The sequence below is a fragment of the Erithacus rubecula genome (assembly GCF_903797595.1).
Source record: "Erithacus rubecula genome assembly, chromosome: 9".
In the NCBI taxonomy this organism is placed as follows: Eukaryota; Metazoa; Chordata; class Aves; order Passeriformes; family Muscicapidae; genus Erithacus; species Erithacus rubecula.
In genome coordinates, this window is record NC_136660.1 from 30829499 (window position 1) to 30852021 (window position 22523).

The window sequence follows — 22523 nt, forward strand, 5'->3', positions numbered from 1 at the left end:
TTATGGTTAAGACAGTTCTAGCTTAAAATCAGGAGTGTTGCTTCAGAATCTTTTGGGAATTATTAAATATTAGCAAAACAAAGACTTTTTCTGGAGCTCAGGCACCTCAACTGTCTGTCCACAGACTCAAGAGGTTTTCCAGAGTGGAAACTCATGCAGTGAACAAAAAAGAACAAGTATTTCTATTTACTTCAAATGGTTGTGCCCAAGTCATCCAAGGAAGAGACCAAGTAAACAAAGGGAGCTGCTTTAAAAGGTTGATAAACAGGCACTAGTTCTCTCCATAATTTAACTAAGGAGGACACAGAACTGCTCCATCAAGGCAGTTTAACAAATCCTCCTTTGAACAAGATATGAAAATAGAGTGTTTTTTCCATTCCAGTTACTGTATATGTTACAGACTGTACAGACAGTTTGGGAACAAGGAGTCTAAACATTATTGTTTGAGCATTACACAGCTAGACTTTGAGTTCAAATTGTAGAAGGTGAAACATCAATTAAGTGCAGCACAATGAAAAACTATGTGAAAGCCTGAGAGATATGAATTACTTCTCATTTTGTTGGTTTAGATGATGACTTCCTGGCTTTATTTTTATTACACTGGGAAAATATCACACAAGTCTGTTTCTCTTTGATTCTTCAACTTTAAAGTTTCCTGAACCAGCTCCATGGAGGGAGGAGAAAGGTTTTTTTTGTTGTTGTTGTTGTTGTTGAATACCTATTGTGAAGCTTTATTTACAGAAGCCCTTTGTTTGCAGCTGTTCTTTAAGCTTAAAATATGTAGAAGTTAGAACATGGTGCATCTTTGTAGGGATATGATTTAAAATGATGCAATGACCTGAGGAATGAGGATGGTTAAAGAAGTGGCATGAAGGCTTTTTGAGGAGCTGCAGCAGCAGATAGAATGGAAATCCAGACACAGTGATTTTGAGCTGTGTAAGTTTGGGGAGGAAAAAAAGAAATCTCCAAACATCCAAAGATATAACCTAGCAAAACTCCTTTTGCTTCAGGAGCAGGGGTGATGAGCCAGGATTTGTTGGTTGGCTCAGGGTCATGATTTGTATCCTGACACAGTGGGAGGAGGTGGGAGCTTTCTCTGGGGCTCTGCAGAGAAGAGGGAGAGGGAAAATGGGGATCCCGAGATATCAGGGGTGACACTGGGGTCTCTTCTCCCCCAGCTCACCTCTAAGGCTTTATGCTGTGATAGATTTAGGCAAATGAATGCAAATACTGTATTTGTACTTCTTCTGACATGGACCTGCTTAAAATAATCATGAGTCTCAGGAAACCAAACAGAATCTGGCAGCTCAGAGTGATCTTCTAATCCGAGCAAAATGAGAGGAGTCCTTGATTTGGGGTGGCTTGTGGAGTGCTTCTAGGGGGTGAAATGGCTTCTCATTTTATGGCAACACAGAACCACTGGGAAGAGGTAAATCAGTCCTGTCCTTGAGGAAATTGCTGTGTTCAATTGTCTTCATTACAGACCAACAGTCCAAAACTGCATCTGACCCACAGAAATGCTCATTGAATGTATATTGAACATATGTTCAGTGCATATTGAGTATGACACCACTGTTACTGCATTCCTTGCTCCCAAACAAAGGATGAAATGTTTATAATTTGGGCTCACTTTAAGAACACATGATGTATAGTTTTCAGACCTAGAAGGACAGTGTCCTATGGTTGTACACCTCTAAGAGCAAGTGGTGTGTCCTTGAATAGTTTAGATCTTCACATAATGTTTATGTTACTCATCATTTTGTTGACTTGCTCCCTTTCAAGCTTGTGTTTCATTAGAATGGCTCCATTTTGGGTGCTGCTGTCTCCTTCCTGGGCTGGCACCAACCCCTGGTGGTCCCTGTGTTTTTATGTCCCTGTGAGCACATGATGCCACAAAAGGATTATTGATAATACCAGGATTCCATACATTTTACAGGCTATCTTACCTTGTGTCACATGGTCTGTTTGAAAAGAGTTTTGGTAAAATTCTGCTGAAAATAGAATATAGTGTTTCCATGGGAGGAGGATGCACAAGAGTTTGCTGCACCTCAGATATCTTCATGTCTGCTCTCTCACCCTTGAGAGCACACAAAGAAATTTGGTGCTGTTTTAGATGTTTGGGGTTTTTTCATGAAGTTAGGAAATTCTCTTCAGAAAAGTATTTTAAAAATATTTTTAGTTAATTTAGGTGTGCTTGTGCAAAGGGATAGCACAGGGGTATTGGCCTGGGTGGCTGAGCCACTTCAGTGCAAAGCAGGCTTTGCAGGATGGATTCATTTCCATGTGTGTGTTCCCTTCTGTTACACAAATGACATAAATACTTATCTAGGGAGAAGAGCACAGCCATGACATCCTGCTCTGGAAACCATCCTGGAATGTCAAATCTCCTTTGGGAAACCCAGGGGTAGCCTGAGAGCTGAGATCTGTGCCCCAGCTGCCAAGCCTGACCTGCAAACGTGAATCCTCCTGTGCTCACCAGTCTCTGCTTTGATTCTCCCCAGGAGCTCTGACTCTGAAGAAGCATTTGAGACCCCAGAGTCCACTACACCTGTCAAGGCACCACCTTCACCTCCACAGCCACCCCCTGAAGCAGCAGCAGCAGCAGCAGCAGTTGTTGCAGACGTAGCAGAGCAGGAAATAAAACCTCAGCTGCCCGTGGAAGATACAGGTAATGAGTGGGACATGTAACTGGGGGAGGTGAATATGCAGGGAGCTGTTTCTCTAAGCACAGGCAAGGAATTAATGCTAATAAATTGGTTTCTGGAATATTAGTTAATTAGCCATGCAGAGAGGAAAAACCCCTATTGCTTCCTGGAATAATAAAGTAATGGAGAATCTGTGCATAGCATTTGAAAAATACTAAAGAGGAGTTCTGTAGTAAAAAACCCTTTTCCTTTTGAAACAAGCTTCTTTTTGTAGGATCTTTACAGAATCAGGTGAGTAGATAAAGGAGATATGAGTTGCAGATGCAAGTACCTGCACTGTTAACTGTGACAATAAACAAAATGCCATTTTCAAATGTGTTGCTGAAACAGCAAGTGGACAAAAAGCCATTAGAACAACAGAAATACTGATTTTATAGGAGGAACACAGGGTATAAATGTATGCATGGTATGCATATGTGAAAATTGATACATACTGGGAAAATAAAATCTTTAAAAAGGGACTCTTGTGTTTAAACCCCAAAGAAATGATTTCCCCAAAAAAAGTGTTCTTTGTTCTCCAGATTGAGTAATGGAATATGAGAGGGTAGAAAGCATGCTATTAGCCCAAAATAGCTTTGTTTGGGCTGTTGGATGACAGCTCAACAGTTTGAGATTGAATTCCCCATTATGCTGTCTTTTTTCTGTCTGAAAGTCAAGTCATCTTGATCACCTGGCTAAATTGCATGCAGATAATATTTCTCCCAGCAGTCTAAAGCTCACTTCTATTGTGTTTGAAAATTGTTGTAGCATCCCACCAAAGGTCTCAAGCCACCTAAAGCATTTCTGGGAGTTTCTCATTAAGCAATGCTGTTTAGAATCTTGATTTATTATACAGGTTTGTAAAAAGCTTCAAGGATTTTGTACAAACTGATTTAATAAAATAAAATAAAAGGTAAATTCTGAGGCACACTGGTGCTTTTTCCTTTCTGCTGTTAGAGTTCCCTTGTCATTGGAGTAAAAGTTATTCATTCTGTGTCTTCTTTCCTTTTTTTTAAATATTTGGCAGTCCAGTGATTAGAAAATAAGTGCTCAGAGAACAAAAGAACACACATGCTGAACAGGACTAGAGTGTGCTTTTAATTACTGCAGTAGACTATCTTCAAGCCCTTGATTACACATGTGCTTCCCTGGCACATGTGATTCTTCTCTGCTTCCATCCCAGTTCTCCCCCTCCTTTTTTTCAGATATTTCTGAAGAAAAGTGGAAAAGCTGAATAGCTATTCACAGCCTGTGTGAACTTTTTTAAAGGCTATTGGATGGCATAGGGGAAACAACTTCATTTGCAAATCAGATTGTCCATGGGAGACAAGTTACAGCAAAGGGACAGAGATCTGTTCAGTGTTCCAAAATGATGCAAAACACAGTTATACAACAGGGGAATTTATTGGAGGGGAAGAAGATGTGTAATGCAGAAAAAATCCAAAATGTAGGAGGGCAACACAAAGCATTCATTTGTTTTGGAAATTTTTAGAAGAAATAAATAATAGTAAGACTATGGTTTAGGTATTTAGATATGAGAAAAGTTAAACATTTTGTACTTTATGAACCACTTGAGTGTCTTGCAGTTTATTTATTTCATAAGTTATGCATGTGGCTGCACACAAAGAGAGTGAGTCCCTTCCTCAGGGCTTGGGGGCATTGAAGCAGAGTTCCTGGATGGCACCATACAGCTCAGAAAACAGGTTTCACTGGAGGAGGAGTGAGGAACCTGGGCAGCTGGAGAGCCTGGCACAGGGAGAGGCAGCACTGTCCTGCTGGGCTCCTGGTTCAGCAGCCACATGGCTTTGTCTTCACATGGGGTGGGTGACAGAGGGAGCACAGAAAGTGTTTAAAGGATTGTTTCATCTATAGCTGACAATAATTACTAATGCAGATGGCTGCAGTTGTGTTGCATGATATCATTAGCACAGCAGCTGGACCCCACTGCTGGAAAGGCAAGAGGAGAGTTTTTAATTAGGTTGACTTCAGTGGTGGTTTAATAAATCTGATGAAAGTGAAGTAAGATGGGCCCGTGCTGGGATTGTGCCAGCTCCTGCTGGGGTGAAACCTGCTGCATGGCTCTGGTCCATCAGCAGCAGAGCAGAGGAGGGGAGTCAGGCCTGGAGGGAAGAGGAGCAGCAGAGCAAGTATGGAAACTCTTCTGAGCCCCAGGAAGTGCCACCAATGAGCCCTTGCTTTCCTCCCTAGATAGATTCTGGGAAACATAGTTTATAATCTCCAGGCAAATTGGAGAGATGGAAGTTGCAGTTATTATTTTCTGTCATTGTTTTAAATTATTGTTCCTTGTCTCCTCAGCTTCCCATAGCAGTGTTCTCTTGTCCCTTTCTTCATCCATTTGAGCAGCAGAATGTCCCCCAAGCCCATTCTCCCAAATACCCTGGTTTTGGCCAGGAATTCCTGCCTATAGGAATTTTCTGTCACCCCCACTGCCTTCCCCAGATGGTTACTGAATTCAGATTGTATTCACTGGGGAGAATGAGAGCTGGAGTCCCCTCTGTGATTATAACCCAACAATCAGGATATGGGGCACCAATATTTGAGTCTTTCTGGTGCCAGGGAAATTCGAGGTCAGGCTTTCCAATAGAGACATTATGGTCCAGACAAAAACAAACTTAAATTTTTGATATGGACAGCATTCTTCAATGTTTTTCCTCTTCAAGCCTGATAGGAAGTTTTGAAAAGAAACATTTATATACAATGTTAGAATACATCTTAGAATAAATGACAAAAAGTATTTTTACAGAACTTTAAAAAAGTGATACTAATTGATTTCCTGACATCAAAGGGTTTTCATAACAAGAAGGAACTTGAAATAAACTGTCTTTCAAAATTTCTATTGTAAGGTAATTCCTATTCCTATATGCTTTTGGCATTTTTTCCTCATAACATAGTAACTGGGTTCGTGTTGTATGCATTTTCCGGAGGTTTGCCTTTGTTTGCTTTTTCTCTCAAAAACAGAACTGATACTTAATTTCTTCTATGTTTGCTTTTTTTCATTTGTTTAAGTGTTATTCCTAAGTGTATCAGAAGAGTGTTTCATTTGTTTCCAGCTCAGCAGTGTTAAGGCCTGTTTTTACTTTATTGGAGTTCCCTCTGCTTTAGAGATGCTTCAGCAAAGTAGCCCCTTGCCTTGGCTACTTCTGTAAAAAAAACAACAGAAATTGTTTTGTTTTGTTTTGTTTTGTTTTATTAATGCACACAGTCTTAAAATATCTTATTAATCTCTCAGGCACAGGGTGGGATTCTTGGATCTGTCCTGTTCAAGGCCAGGAGCTGGTCTTCAGTGATCTTTGTGGATCCCTTCCAATTCAGGATATTCTGTGGTTCTGTGACTTTCTAGCAACTTCTGGTTCTTCCATAGCAGGTGCCAGGTGAAAATGCCAAGTGTTAAATATGTAATAAATAAGCCATGTAGCTCTGGTATTTAGGTCTTATCACCTGGATATAAGAAGTCTGAATTTTATGTTGTTGAGTTTGGATTTGGGATTCTTTTTCATAGTAGATCCAGTCAAAATTTGGCTGAAATCAGAGGAATTTCCTGGTGGATGGAGCAGAACTTGGACCTTCTTTTTAAATGAATGAAATGAGGTGTTCTGAGGAGCTTGCCTGGCTTTTTATTGCAGTGTAAGTTCCCCAGCTATCCTCCACGTTCTTAGAGTGCTTTATAAAACTCAATATCTTCTTGTGGGCAGCTCTTACCAGTATAAATTGTGGGTGACTCAATGCCAATAAAAGGCATAAACCTGATGTAAAACCTTGTGCTGGTCCCTCTCTAGGGCAAGTCCTGCCTTAATGCCATAGCTGGTGTCGTGATACGTTCCTTTGTGATCAAACTGCATTTTAATAAAATGCAGTAGTGATACTGATTGGCTTCATTTTGTGTTGTAAAAGGACAAATGTCACTGCTCTGTGAATAGGCTGTTAATGTCAGGAAAGTATGGTTTTCATGTCTCTTTGTAGTAATAAAGCCTTGAGTACCATTTGAGTAGCAATTCTGCTGCTACCAGGAGTGAGCCAGTGCTGCCATAAAGCCAGAAGAGGCTGACAGCAGCATTTCACTTCTGCCAAGAGCTGTGTTTGCTGAGACAGTTTCACATCTTGTTTCATAAAGAAACAATAAAAATATCGAGCAAGGCTCTGCAGAAATCCATATTTTCCAGTGAAAAGGATTTGATGAGGAGGAAGTCATGAAATAAGCAGTTAAAGAAGATTAAAGCCTTGCACTGTGTGGAGCACATAGAATTGGAATTTGTTGGGAGTAGCTGCAAAACTTTGCACACTCCCTTTGCATGATGCATCCCAAACCTCAGCCTCTCATTTGCAGTCCAAGTCCTGCAGGGCAGTGGTTTACTTTATTTTATTTTAATTTTTTTTAATGCATGTTTATACTACTTTGAACAAGGGCCTCAATGCTGTTGAGGGCTTTGGCATAGGCTAGAATGAAAACAGTGCATAACTGCAGATGATTCCTTGTTCAGATCCCACTTTCATTTCACACTGACCTACATTTGTACTCCACTGACACCCCAGTGTTTATTGTGATGTATTCCCCTGAAGTGCCTTCCATTCTCCTTCCAGGGTGAAAGGGGTAGATTAGGCTGGTGCTGGAGGTTTATGGCACTCTCTGAGTGCCCTGAACAGGAGTCCCATCAGTGTCACCAAGTGATGTGTGTGTGAAGTGAGCACCAGCTCTGCTGGCAAACTAAGCCTAATTAATGACCCCTCAGCCAGGCTGAAGCCAAGCCCAAACCAGTGGGGATTAAGGAGAAAAAGAAACTGTTCCAACATACTGCCATGCTATTAGCATTCATTTAGCAGAAAAACACATTAGAATATTATTTTAATTGGTGTCTCCTAGTGAATTTCTGCAGTCTTAAAAGAGAAACTGCATAGCTGTCATCCCTTTGACAGTATCTGGAAGTACATGGCACCACTTTGGGAAATGTGTCCAATTCCTTTAAATCCTTGTCCTCTACATCCATAAATAATAATCCTTGCAGTCTCTGTGCAGACACAATTTCTTCTGAAACAAAGGAAATTTCTTTTCCCTTTTCTTAATTCATTCATAGCCTCTCACTAAAATAATAACTGATTGTCTCTATTGCTTTTATGAACAGTGTTAATGAATGTAGCAGGGCAAAATGAGAGTTATTCTGCAAAACATGTCAGGATTGGAATGAAAAGCATCAACAGAAATATCTCTGAAATCGATTAGGGCTGAGTAAAGCATTCAATTTTGTTTGAATGTTTTTCTTTATAATTGCATAATTTAAAAAAATGACAATGTGAAGAAGGCAGTGTTGCTTCAACAGGAAACACGGGGGCATTTTGCAGCTCTGTGAGAGCTGTGAGCAGCTGGCTCAGCCCAGCCTGAGCTGGGAGCTGTCCCAGGTCTCAGGTGCCCACAGGGACACACAGGGACAGAGGTGACCTGGTACATTCAGATCAGAGTAGTGCACTCACAGCAGGAGCAAACCATATGCAGGATTTGTAGAACATTTGAATAATCAACCTAATGAGCTGGAAGGCAGCAAGGACCATCACCTGCATGCTTTCCTACTTGTGTATTTTCTGATTTTTTGTTATGCACTCTGTCTTCTTCTACTTTGTCTAACAGAGTTGTTATATCCCAAATGAAGAGACGTCTATAAATCATTTTAGAATTCCATTCAATAACAAAACCCTTAATTGCAGTGGAAAGATACTTGGATTAAGAGTTTTAACATAAATCTCTCTACAAAATTTTCTTTGCATCAACAAGATAGAACTTGGAAAAACCTGGTTTACATAATCAGTAGGGAGCTTCTAGCTTTATTAAGAAAGATTTTTCAACTGAAAATACTTGTGGAGTTCTCTAATTTTTTTTTTTTTTACTTTGGCCATAATTTATTTCGTATTAAGTTCTCAATTATTCATGTCTTATTATAAACTTGTAATTATTGACTGCTTGGGGCAGATAGAGGAGCAACATTGATGGGTTGGGGAGAGGAAGCATTTTACTCTGGGTAAATTGGTAAAAGTAGCACATGGCAAACAAAACTTAAGGTCAACATGTAATTACTGAAGCACCAGTCAATTTTCTAGAGATTTACTTCCTAAGAGCTCTGACACAATTGTGTGAACCCTTTCTAGTAGTAGAAAATGGGAGTTAAAAAATGCTTTATGTGCATTTCTTTTGGTATTTGCAACGTGTAGTATGATGGTAATATCCATCTCTCTAAGTGATAGGTTAGAAGAGGTGCTTTAGATGCTATTGCAGATACATATTTTGTCTCTTCATGAAACTTGCCTTGAATGCTGTTCTGGGGAGAACAGATCCATTGTTTCCCCTAATCTGGCTCATATATTGAAAAAGTCACTTTGGTTTGCTTAGTCAGTTTGTATGATTTCAATGCCTTTTTCTTTTATTTGAAAGCAAAAAAAGTAAAAATACCTTTACTTTTTACTTACTCTAATTTACTATCAGATTACAATCCAGCCTCCTACGCCCCTGTTGCAAAGCTGGAAGTGCTGTCACTGAGTTCTGTGTTCCTTGCTCAGGTGTGTGTTCAGAAGCCGAGCCCGTCACCGATGTGTCCCACAGTGAGCCAGTCCAGGAGAGCCCTTTCCGCCCCCCCTGCCACTCCTTCTCCACCGTCTTCGACGAGGACAAGCCCATAGCCAGCAGTGGAACCTACAACCTGGACTTTGACAACATCGAGCTGGTCGATTCCCTCCATGCCTTAGGACCGAGCTCCGCAGAGCCCAAGAGCCGCGACCCCAAAGCAAATGTCCGCAGGAAATCCACGGACTCGCTCCCGGTTTCCAAATCCACCTTGTCTCGATCTCTCAGCCTGCAGGCCAGTGATTTTGATGGAGCATCTCACCTGGGCAACAGCGAGACATTAGCACCATCAGCAGATGTGTATGGCACTGGTTCCAGCAGCGCTTCCAGTACCCTCAAGAGAACGAAAAAACCCAGACCAGCTTCCGTAAAAAAGAAGCAATCAGCCAAAAAAACCTCTGGATGCTCCACTGGTGAAGGAAACCCCACAAGAACCGCCTGAGCTTGAGCAAGCAGCTTGTGAGGATAAAGCACCTGAGGTGAAGGCTGACTCAGCAAAGCCCGAATGTACTGAACCTTCCAAAATCTCTGCTGAGAAAGAGGAGGCCCCGCCCGTGCCTGAAGGATCGGACCCTTCGGACCCGGCCCGTTCCGAAGGGATTAGTGCCTTCAGCTCGGCGGGCAGCAGAGTGCAGAACTCTCCCCCTGGCAGCAGGAAAGCGCCGCCTCTGCCCACGGCCCCCGAGGCTGGGGAGGTGACTCCGCCCGACACCGGGGGACAGGAGGACCCTCCCGCCAAAGGGCTTGCGCTCAGGCTGGAGTTTGATTATTCTGAGGAGAGAGGGGGGAGCCAAGAGCAGCAGGAGAGCGCTCCTCCTCCCAAAAAAGCAGGGAAAAAGCCTGGTGCTAAAATGCCGCTACGGAGGCCAAAGACTAAAAAACCGGTGGAGAAGCTTGACAATGCTCCAAGCACCCCAAGCAAATCTCCTGTTGATCCCAACGAAATCCCCATCACCAAGGGCTCCTACACCTTTGATATCGACAAGTGGGACGATCCCAATTTTAACCCCTTCTCATCCAGTACAAAAATGCAGGAATCGCCCAAACTGCCTCAGCAAACCTACAGCTTCGAGCCAGACATGTGTGAGGACTCCATTGACCCTTTCAAGTCTTCTTCTAAGATAGCCAGCTCGCCTTCCAAATCTCCAGCTTCCTTTGAGATCCCAGCCAGTGCCAACGAAACCAACGGAACGGAAGGAGACAGCCTGAACAAACCTGCCAAGAAGAAGAAAACGCCACTAAAAACGTAAGTTAAAGGGCAGAGGCGTTTCTAGAATAGAAGCAGCACGTTCCTCCCCCTTGGCACAGTCACACAGGATTTACATCTGGGCAGACAGAGGGAGGTGACCTCGGGTGCCACAGCTGGGGTCATGCTGGGGGCTGTTCCTACTCTCAACCTGCTTCCTCAATAATTTGGTATTTCCAGAATTACCAAGCCACATTAGGCAACTGCATCCTTGAAGTCTTTGGGTAGTTCTCAACCTGGTTAAATTGTAATTTTATCAGTTATGTACCCAATTTTCTGTGACCTCATTTTGGGATGTTGATGCTGTTTAAGATGATCAGAGTAATCACACCAGCAAAACTGTTTTATGAACCATTGTTTTTGAGCGTGGGATGTGAAATAGTAAGGCAGTGACAAGTGTTTTATTGCAAACAGCAGGAAGATGGTGTCATCCAGTAGCTTATGGTATTTAAAAGAAAATAACCTGAAACAGAAGAGTGCAGTATTGAAATACATTTTTTAAGTATATATACACGACTAAGAAATGTGAAAAATTTGTTTTTATGAAAGGTTTAGAATCTCCAAAGCTACTAGATGTTAGGGAAGTACCCAACTTTGAGACATGGGTGACAAATTCCAGATTAAAATTTCTGTGTTGCTCTTTTAAAATATTTGGTTAAAAACCTCTGTGGTTGGTTCTGATTTTTTTGTTGCTTTACTGTTCAGATATGGTTATTTTGAGTTGGTGACCACTAAGTCCCATATATCTGAAATTGATCTCCTGTATGTATCTATAAGAAAGTATCTCAAGTTCATGTTCCTTTATGGTTTAAATGTTCCAGCTAGCTAACAAAAATGGGAGCAAAAATTTTAAATGTCAATTTAAGATAAGATAATGTGGTTAATGTAAAGCAGTACAAAAGCTGATCTCCTGTACAGGGTGAGATGGATATTATTCACATTTTTCTGAACAACCTCCTGCCTTCTAAGCTTCTAATTCAAGTCTCTTGTCAGATTTGTGGAAGCTTGTGCCTTTATTTTTTGTCTAGGGACATTTTTGACTTATGGACATTTTAGACCAGTGTGTAGAATTGTTTTCTTGGGGAGAAGAGCCTGTTTTTTCTGGTGTTGCTAGTTTTGGGGGCTTACCTGAAACTCACTGGTAAATGACACACTTTTCCAAGCCTGCAGGTCAAACTGATTTGGTTCAAACCAAGAAGATTTAAAAGTCTGACAGCAAGAGAAGAAAAATTTGAATCTTAACTGGGGAAGTGCAGAATGGAATTTTAGTATCACCAAATCTTTTAAGTTTTTGCAGCCCACCAGAGTCTCCTTGTGTCTTCCAGTAGCTGAAGCTGGCAGACCCCCAGAGTGGGCCTCTTGAGTTCTCCCATCTGCTTTGAATATTGGAAAGAATTCCAAAGTTATTCATTTAGGGGCAAAATGAGTTTACAGAGAGTTTGTTAAGCCACATTTGTCCTTGAGAAAATCCATGGCAGGAAAGCCCTGTCCTAGAATCACAAAGTTCAGTGCTGGTGTTTATCATGGTGGGGAAATGAAGCTTCCCCAGCTCAGGGCTCACAAGTTCCTGGGTCAGGAGGGCTGCAGGAACTCCCAGCCTGTGTTTGGCACTGCTTTCACTGGGCTGTGTTCACTGCAACCCCATAACCTACTTTTGCAATTGTTTTTTGGTTTTTTTTGGTTTTTTTTTTTTTTTTTTTACAAAGATGAGACTCTGCATATTAATAACCCATTGCAGCCTGCAGCTGTGGTACTTTGTAGAAGAGAATTACCTTAAGGCTTGAGAGGGGATGCCAGGGTAGGCAGTGGCAGGAGGTTTTATTGTCACTGTTTAATGTGCAGAAATCAAACCCTATGGACCAGTTTGAAAATGAGCTCCTCATATGCAAAGGCAGTGATTTCTAGATTAGAGGTGAAGAAGCCAAGCATGAGTTTAAGCCTTTGCTGAGCTTGTTCTACTTTGAATCTGAGCCATGTACTCAGTCTAATGTGTTAAATCAATAAAAATAAGCCATTTCTGTTCTTGAATGAAACTGCAGCAGTCTGAGCATTGACCCCCCTGTGAAAAGATGAGGTTTTTACAAGAGATGTGAGCTCAACATAAATTTCTGTCTGGTCATCTACCCGAGTGCTGAGCTGCTGGGAGACAATCACACTGCTCAGGTGATGCTGAGCAAAGAGCAGCTGATCCTCCCCAGTGCCAGCTCACAGTGCTGAGTAAAAATAGGAGGTTTTTAGAGATACAGCTTGTGCAGGCACTGCTCTGGAGGCTGTTTAGAGATGGAAGGTGCCAGTTGTTGTGAGCATTGCACGTGAGGAGAGGGGAGCACAGGCTGCCAAGCTCATGAGTAAATAAAAACTTCTCTTAGCCTGAGCTGTTTGGTAAGGTTTGGCTCTGCTTTAGGGGAAACCAGTTTGCTCTGTTAGAACATCAGGTTAGGTTTTGGAGAGGAACAAACCAGCTGAGATTTAAAGAAATGTCATTTTCTCTCCTGGCCTGGGTAAATGGTTTGAAATGGTCAAGTAGCTTTTTCTGTGCTGTCACATCAGCAAACATCACAAAACCTGGAATAACTGTGGCCTCTCCTTAAGCTTAGCTGCCATTCAAGAACAGTTTTGCAGCTCACATAATAACAAATACTGTGTTTTGAGAAGCAAGCAGGTGACCTCCATCAGGGAAGGCAAGGACAGTTAGTGTGTTGAAAGGAACTTAAGTTGGTGTCAGCTTTGAAAAATGAGTTTTGTAAGATGAAAGCATATCAAAAGTATAACATTGAACTAGAAAAAGTTGAAGGAAATTATGAATATTTTTTTTTCTCCTTGTGTGTTTCATAATGAAAAGTAGGGGTTAAGATTATACAGGTAGAAAATATGCATGATCAGATTGCCTTAACACATTAACATTAGCAGAGTATTTGTAGGTTAATCTTTTTTGTCAGTTCCTTCTGTCTGTCTCTCTTCTTTGTCTTATTTGTCTTAGGATGGTAGAAGATGTGATGTCTGTATGTTCTCTGTTGTAAGTAATTCTAAGCTAACAATTCAAATTTCCTCTTTTATTTATGGGCTTTTTAATTTTACTTATTTATTTTGCAGCATGATCAGTTATTATTCAGCATGAAGCTTTTATGTTAATGATTTCACTTCACTTGCACATATGAAAGCTATTTTAAGTAAGATGCCTGACTGTAAATGAGTTTGCCTCATTATCTGTTGCCTATCAAAAAAGATCCTCATTTAAAAGCTATAAAGATTTTGTATCCTTGAGCTAAAATATGAAAGTTCTATTTCTACCACTGAACATCATTGTACAATCAATTCTTTGTAAATTCTACATAAAGTTCTTGTCTTTCTTAAAGGAAAAAGTTATCCTAATTAATTCATAACAGTCATCATAACTGGATAATTAATGGCATTGAACACACCAATATTCAGCTGCCCGACTTATTTTCCCCTCTAGATGTGGTATTGATTTACCCTCTGCCAATTGGAACCCACCAATAGAATTTCTGGTGTCAACCTTGCCATCATTGATCAGGGATGAGCTGCTGGGCAGTAATTTTTGCCACTGCATCTCAGTTCAAACATAAAGTCTTTATCAGTGAGTTTGCTGTGGTATTTTTCTCCCTTTTGTGGCTAGGAACATCAGTGGTTTTGAATAACTCTGGCAATGTGCATCAAGAGAACAGATAATTAGTTCTTCCTGGTTAGAAAATATTTTTAGCCAATTGTTAATAAAGGCAACAGTCATAATTATACACCACCATGACATAACGTGTGTTCTTCATTCCTTTTGCTTGATTGAAACCTGGGGGATTTGGGAGGGCTGTGGTATCCATGCTGCTAGTCTGCACTGGGAGGTGGCAGGGGAATTGAAAGCAGAATTGCCATATTTCTGGTTGTATTTGTTTTTAAAAAGATCTGTTGTGTCCATTTGTAATGCCACAGCTCATTCTGGCATCTGGGGACCAGCATCTGCCTCAGATGCTTTTATATAATTCATTTAAAGCAAACCAGGTGTTTCTTCCTGATTTTTGGGGTCATTGGAGCCTAAGTTTATCACAGTTTCAATTCCTAGGTAAAGGTGTGGGTTAGAGCTAATTTTGGGATGTGGAACTGAAGCAGACAGAAGCTAAATCATTTCCACAGGGCCCTGGAGGGTGCCTGTGGTGGAGCAGGAATTTGAATTGCAGCTGAGCAGTAACTCTGCTCTGAGAATGTGTCAGGAGTTAGCAATTAAAATATGGCAATCCTGCTGTTCTCAGCTTTTGGGGGATCGAGGCCTTTCCAAGTGCATGACAAAAGTATGTACCCATGGCATGTTCCTCTGTGGTGCTGCTGGATGGGATTTTAATGGAGAAGGGCTTACAGAGGCTGCATTGTCTGTGCCTGTCTCTTGCTGAGTGTGAAATGACCTGATTCTTGCTCCTATTACCATATTAACACTTTGAACTTTATTTTCAGTGATACATTTAGGGTGAAAAAATCACCAAAAAGATCCCCACTATCAGATCCTCCTTCTCAGGTAAAGTGCTGCCTTATTTTGATGCATGTAATTTTTTTTTTCTTGAAGAGGTACAAAAAAGAAAATTTAATGAATTTAATTGTGGAATTGTATGTTTAAAAACAGAAGATATTCTTGTTGTAGACTTTTAATAAGAGAGGAGATTTTTGTAAAGAATATATGCATATGTCCAAGTATAGCACATTGGGCTGTTACCACAAAGCATTAACCTTTTGTCCTCTAAAAGTGTCTACACATTATAAAGTAGATGTAGTATTTTCTCTGGGAATTCCACTTAGGGGATTAGCAAATGTGCTTTGGAAAGCTCTGTGTTAAGATGGAGCAAGGATATGAATAAGTATCTTCAGTCTTGTCTGAAAAACAAGACTATTACTATCCACCCTAGAATTTTTAGATTAGAAACTAAATGCACCAGATTGGTGGGCTGGAAGGGAAATAGAAAAAAACCAAGTGGGCTGATCTACCAGGAACATGTGTTGGATAGTTTGATTCCATGTTGTAAACTGCTGGCAGGTGGTTTTCTTGGAAGAGAAGTTAACAAAAGCTGCTCTTCCACAAAGGCCTGACTGCTTTGATGTGGCACAGCTCCTTCCATGCTGCTGTTCCTCTTCCTGTTATCCATCCTGCCCTTCCATTTGTGCTGCTTGACAGCACAGAAGTGAAGAAAGGGGAAAGGGTTCATGACCTCGTGGACCCACGAGGGTTTGCTCCCATGAGGGAAGCTCAAAAAGTCAGTTCTGGTAGTCAGAGACTTCAGTGATGGGTGATGTGTGCCACTTGTGTCAAGTGCCTAACAGATTTCAACAGCTCTGGATCTTCTTTCTTCCCTGTTATCAAAGCAGCTTTGCAATGCAAGTGTTTATCATCAAAGAGCTTAAGTTATACTGGGAAAACTTGCTGCTGGTAGAGTTAGTATTTTCCATTAAGTATTTTACACAGCACTGCAGCAGAGATTACAGAATTAAAAAGATGGCTCTGGCAGTGCAGAGGAATTCAGAGCTTGAGCTGCTCCATGTGTCAGTGGAAGATAATGGAATTAATTGGCTCTTGTTTGCTGCAGGACCCTACTCCCCTGCCAACCCCCGAAACGCCTCCCGTCATCTCGGCGGTGGCTCCCGCCACGGACGAGGAGAAGCTGGCGTCCTCTGTGACCGGGCAGAAGTGGAGCTGCATGGCCGTGGAGCTGAGCTCAGACAAGCAGGACTACCCCCAGCCCTCTGACCTGTCCACCTTTGTCAACGAGAGCAAGTTCAGCTCCCCCACAGAGGGTACTGCTGCTGCAGCCAGGGGCTGTGCTCACACAGGGGTTTGCTGGCCTGTGCTCTGCTGAGTGCAGACCTTAATAGGGAACCCCAAAAATGCTGTTCTGGGGAGCGTGGCAATTATGGGGAGCTGAATGTAAGACCCCAACAGTCCAGCCTTGAGTTTTCACAAGAGATGCTTAAAGGGAAATTAGGGCACTTCAAAGAAAGGCTTTTGCTTCCTTTGTGTGATTGTTTTTCTCTGTGAGCAGTGTGTTCTCTCAGTGCCTTCACAGGAGAATGGGATCTGATACTGCTCCAGAGTCACTCAACTACTGATTCTGCCTGAACCTGTTCCTTAACCTGTGTGGGGAAAGGTCTCATGTTAAAATTCTGCTCAAATGGTATTGCATTAATACCCATACCATGCCATCTCTCTTCCAGCTTCCTGGGCTCCAAGTATCTTCATACATAAAAGTATCCAGGATATCCCCTCTGTGAGATAGTTGCCATTCATATTTCCAGATAAAATTCCCTACTAGATCAGCCTATTAAAGTTTTTCCTGCCATACCTTCCTATGAGCAGTTGAGAGCTGAAGCTGGAAGTTTCTGTTTAGAGAACTGTCATTCCAGGTCTGTGAAATTTGGAAGAGACAGAATTAGGAAAATTTGTGTGTGGCCTTCCTTGGGGCTACCAGAGGGAATTCTGCTTTGCAACATCTGCTCCAAAGGCAGATGTTCAGCTTTGTGGGTGGGAGGCATGTTTGAGTTTAACTTGGCTTTAAATTTTTCTTCTTGGTCTGAATTTATTTTTTCCCCCCAACCTTTCAGTCCCTGACCCAGTCTACCATTAAATCTACCTTTTAGGCCGGGTCTAAATTTATGCCTGATTAAGAACTGCTAAACTTTTAGGTCAAGGTGTTTGACACCAAAAAACTACAACAACACATTGCTTTTGTTCATATGCATGTGCTTGTGTGCCCTAGGCTTTTTGGAAATCTGTTGAGTATTCTAAACAGATAAGTATTTCAGTCTGGATGAATTCATTTGGCTTTATTGTCTAGTCATGAATGTTAGACATTGACTTCTCTGTATCTTATTTTAAGAAATAACTTAAAGAAACACTTTTTAGACAGTAAGCTCCCCTAAATATGGGAAAATGGAAACTATAGGGAAGAAAATGGAACAAAAGAATAGTGAGGGACATTCTGAAACAATCATTTTAGCTTTCAAAGTGGGTAGAAGAAAGTGAGCAAAGCTCCTAATTAAATGGTAATTGTCTTGTCTCATGTGTGCTGCATGGTACAGTCAGGGTTTCAGATTACACACTCATTATAATCAACAATGCTTCTGCTTTTCAGTCTCTTAAAAATAATAATTTTTTCCCCTTGACAGTCTTGCTCCTGCAGCTTTGAGAAATTCCTGAGTAATTTGTGTGCTGTTTCTCAGTGGAGATACTTTTACCTGTCCCAGACACCCATGTGTTACCCTGTAACCTAACACTGCTTCTGTAGAGATCCAGCCCAGCTCCTGAGTCAGTGCATCCAGCCCTCATCTCTTCCAGGCACTGCCTGTAGCTGCTGCCATTTTCCTGTGGCACAGACCCGAAATAAGCTGTAATTATTAGCAGAAAATTCTGATGTAATCTTGCAGCTATTTGTAGGAGGAGTTGGAGGACATCACTTAGTAAGTCTGTTATAAAAGATAATTATCTTGCTTCATGGGATATCCTGGGCTTCTCTGATTTTGAATGTCTAGAGATAACCAGAACCTAAGATTTTGTGGGGGAGATGATGTCTGGGAGGAGGAGAGGAGAGAGAAGAATTATGCTGGAGACTCCTGAGAGCAGTGAGAGAAACAAACTGTGTTTAGCCAGTCGTGTTATTCCTTTTGTTTCTACTTGGACTCTTTCCATCTGTGTCCTGCCTTTTTTTTTTTTTTGTCAGCAGTAAAGTTAAATCTGTGTTGTCCTTGCAGAGCTGCTGGCAGTGCTGCAGGCAGGTGGAGGATCCCTGTGGCTGTGCCAGCAGAGGACAGTGCTGGCACGTCTGCTGTCCCTGGACACTCAGGGGTTGCTCTCTGGAGCATGAAGCTGCTCCATAAACACTCCTGATGCACCTCACTGGGCTGTGGATAAATGGGATACTGAGAGGAGTTTCTAAACATTTGTCTCTGTTCCTTGGGATTTCAGGCTTTGTCCTGCAGTTCAGTTCCTTGTGGGGGTTTGAATTCATCTGGGAGGAGAAGTGAATGAAAAAGGGTATGGCTGGTATCTGACACCAGGAGGTTGTCCATCCTGCCTGTCTCCCTATTACCATTAAAAACATATGATACTAGGAATTTAAATGTGAGGAGCCTGCTGTTACAGCTTTCTCTTCACTCAACTTGTACTGTGAATATCCCCAGCCAGGTCTGAAGGTTTCCTCTTCAGTGGTTGGTGACAAAATATGTAACCTGTGGAATTGCACTCCTTGCCCAGTGCTTTTTATTGCTAAAAAAAAAAAATAATTCAAGCATTGTAAAATCACCCTAAACCCTCTTAAAAGTTTTTTAATCAACAAAACAGGCAAGAGATTATCTTATTTGTTTTTAAACATCAAACATTTTAATGGTGGTTATCATCTTCCTAATGCAAGCCCTACTTTTCAAAAGCTGCCCAAATCTAGAAGGATTTTAGCATGACTTTATCATAATGCAAATGCTAGTGTGCATTTCCTTGGGATTTATTTATAGTGGAAATCAAATTATGCAAGTGGTTTATTGAATTAAGTCATGGAAACAGAACAAAGTGCAGCATTTGGGCAAATTAATTATGCTTTTAATTGTTAAATTAAGTTGTCATTGTAGGAAGTTTGCTTTTATTTGAGTGCAGGAAGGTATGATCTCTTTTCCTCTGTTAGATCTCTCTGCCTCTGTATCAGCTACTGAGTGACCATGGACTGGGAAGAAATGCTGATTATTCTCTCCAGTGTAACTGGGGGATTAGAAGCAGTAAAGATTTGCATTTTTATTAAATTTTAGACTTAAGGTTCTTTCTAAATCATCCTGCCTTAGAGTCTTTCTCTGAAAATAAAATGTGAGAACAACCCAGTAAGCTGGGCTGGTGTCTCACCCCTGGTTCATGAGCATTCAGGTATTTTAGGTATCTTTTTCTTTAGTAGTTGTTCTGAATTAAGAGTGTGATCAACATGACAAAAAAAGGAAATTAATTTTTCTCAACAGCTGTTAAAATAGTTTTTGAAATAAATTGGCATCAGCATTGCCATTTATTGAAAACAATGTGTTTTCTGTGATAGGATAACACTACAGGGGAAAGTTGTCTGTGCTGTGAATTACTCTGAAACTTTCTTAATATTCTGGTCCCCGGGGCAAATTAAAAAGCTGATTTTTTTTTCTGGCAAGGTGATTTGCCTGAAATGTGTCAGGTTTATTGTTGAAAATGAGTGAATATTAATGCACTATTTACTTTCTCTTTGTATAATCTATTTTTAATACGGCATTGGAAAGTATAGAGCAATGACAAGTGCTCTCATTTACTTCTGAAAAAAAATCATGTCATGGCATGTATTAACACCTTTTTATTTTTGATTCTGTTGCAGAATTGGAATATGGCAACTCATATGAAATAGAATATATGGAGAAAATAGGCTCCTCTGTGCCTGTAAGTTCTCACCTCCATTTCCATTCATTTGCATTCCCTTGTCATAATATACTATCCTGATAATGCCCTCAGCCTCACCACCCTTTAAATTAATTATAATGTGCCTGCAGCAGATTTGCAAAACCAGCTCCTTGAAATTGGCATAACTGGGCTAAATTGCCTGTGCTTTGTGGTCCTGTGTCCTGTAGAGCTTGTTCCATTTTATGATTTTATTTCTAAGCTAGCATCACAGTAGTTATTTCTGGAGATGCAAAGCCAATCAGTATTTCCAGCAGTGCAGAGTGCAGAGCTGTCTCCACCAACTGCTGAACTGTTTAAGAAACTGGGAGTGAAACATTGAAGAAGCTGGAGGAGAGAAACAGAATTAGTGTGAAGTCTGGAATGCAGTGCTGTACATTATCACTTGTTTCACCTTCTTTTTTAATCATGGATTTGATAACTCAGCTGGATCCAATGAGGGGATATCCACTGGAGACATTAGGAAAATCAGGCATGTTGTGCTTAAACCAGTGAGAATATTCAGTGGATATTTTAGTAACACTCTCAGCCAAGGGATGCCCCCTGCCTGACAGAACCAGACATCTGATTAACCCCAAACTGGGACAAGAAGAGCCACTGCAAAGAGTGAACTGTTTAGTTTTTTCTTTAATATTTTATTCCTGGAAGGGTCCATCTCAGTATCAGCATTGCAACCCAGTATTATTAGTTTTCTGTCAACTCATTTGCCCACTAAAAGCTTCAGTGACCTGAATTAACTTTAATGGAGAATGGTTGAATTGCTTAATGAGTTTCTTTCCCTGTTGTCAGCAGGATGATAGCACCCCAAAGAAGCAGTCCTTGTACCTAATGTTTGATGCCCAGCAGGAGAGCCCAGTGAAATCACCTCCCATCAGATTGTCTGACTCCACATCTCCCTGCTCAGGGTAGGTCACTGTGAGCAATGCTAGAGGGTGTCAGGGGAGTGGGTGACCCTCAGAGCACATACACAGGCACTTCTTCCTCTCTCTGCCTCTGTGCTGCCAAGTTATCTGTGTAAAAATAGATCCCCATCTGTGTACACATATGATAGAGAACAGAGGGCAAAGATACACAAGTTTCATGATGGAATAAGGACATGTATTTCTCCTTCACATTCTAACTCAATAGTCACAGTGGCAACTGTTCTACTGGACAGTGACCTCCTACTTAAAGGTTTTTCCTCAGATACTGAGGTAATTTTCACATTAATCTAGATACCTGTTAATTGCAGGTTTTCACTTGGCTTTTCCTGGATACATTTTCTGAACAAGGGCTCTTGTTCATAAGACCAGAATGTGGGAGTTGTGTTTACTTCCAATAATTTTGCTTGTCAAGGACATGTGTTCTTGTTAGTAGGAGTTGTGTTTTGGGAGAGAGGTAGGTCACAGGGAGAAAGGGGTAAAAAGGCAAGTGAGAAATACTGAAGAAATGTGACATTTCTGATGGAACTGATTTTATTTTGATGTCTCCAGTGCATTGTTTTGAAAGGATATTGCAAAGTGTTACAAGATATAATGATGTAAACTGAGTTGAAACAATATGTGTGTGAATATATGTATATATATTCACATCCACATGAAAGTGATGAAGAGGACTTGCTCAGCTGTTACCAGAAGCAGAATTGTGAAGGCCTTGTGCTCCACCCTGAAAACATGTGCTCAATCTTTTTCCAGGTCAAGTTTTGAAGACCCTGAAGCCCAGCAGTCCTCTGGCATGAAAATACCACACCCAGCTTCCCGAGTGCTGGCTGCCAGCCAAGAGGCACATTTACAGTCCCCTGACAAGGCAAAGCAGAAAGAGCTGGAGCCCATGACTCTAGGGACAACTCCAGAGGCTATTGAAATTGTAAGTCCTGTATGATAAGAGTTTGGGAATCATTTTCCTCCAGAAATCTTGCATTTTGCTTTTGGCCCAACAACTTGGGCAAAATCTCTGTTGCTTATTCAGCCTCCTCTTTACCCTTCAGACTTCTCCTGAAGACTCCTTTGTCTCTGCTGATGCTCTTCTCAATAGGATATCTAAGAAAGCCTCAATATGTGATCAGCCTGAATATCTAGATCCTGACCTAGCAGAAAAGAACCCCCCAGTATTTGCTCAGAAACTTCAGGTTTGTAGCAGAGTTATAAATGCCATTTTTCTTTCTATTTGTCCATACACAGGCAAGGGAATGCTTTGCTTCATCTGAAAAGGGTGGAGGGAGGCTTGGCGGGGATGTGGAAAAAAATTAAAATAATTTTTAAATTCTTTCCAAAGTAACTCTCCCTTTCAGAGCCTTGAGGAACAAAGATATTTTCATTTAACTCATGTAATTCAAATAATACATAACTTTAAATTTCATCAACACCTATCCTGTACCTCTATTGTGTGTATTTTCCAGAAATCTTTTCAAAGCAAACTTTTTAAGCTTGAATGCAGGACTTGATGTGTGGAGAGTTGTCTTGACTCCTGGCCTTAGTCAGTCTGTATAGATTCATTTTTTGAGATTCAGGACCTGATTCTGCTGAAATTAAAAATCAGGCTTTGTTT

The 22523-nt window shown here is 41.1% G+C and overlaps 1 protein-coding gene across 1 annotated transcript in view; it reads left to right on the forward strand.

The window, feature by feature from the left end:
* Positions 1–22523, forward strand: part of TACC2 (transforming acidic coiled-coil containing protein 2) — a 125653-nt gene that overhangs the window by 85319 nt on the left and 17811 nt on the right. The window contains 9 exon segments of the mRNA XM_079312621.1: positions 2502–2668; positions 9246–9697; positions 9699–10555; positions 15017–15077; positions 16138–16345; positions 19918–19979; positions 20787–20902; positions 21671–21842; positions 21964–22104. Of these exon segments, the coding sequence (XP_079168747.1) occupies positions 2502–2668; positions 9246–9697; positions 9699–10555; positions 15017–15077; positions 16138–16345; positions 19918–19979; positions 20787–20902; positions 21671–21842; positions 21964–22104 (2236 nt within the window).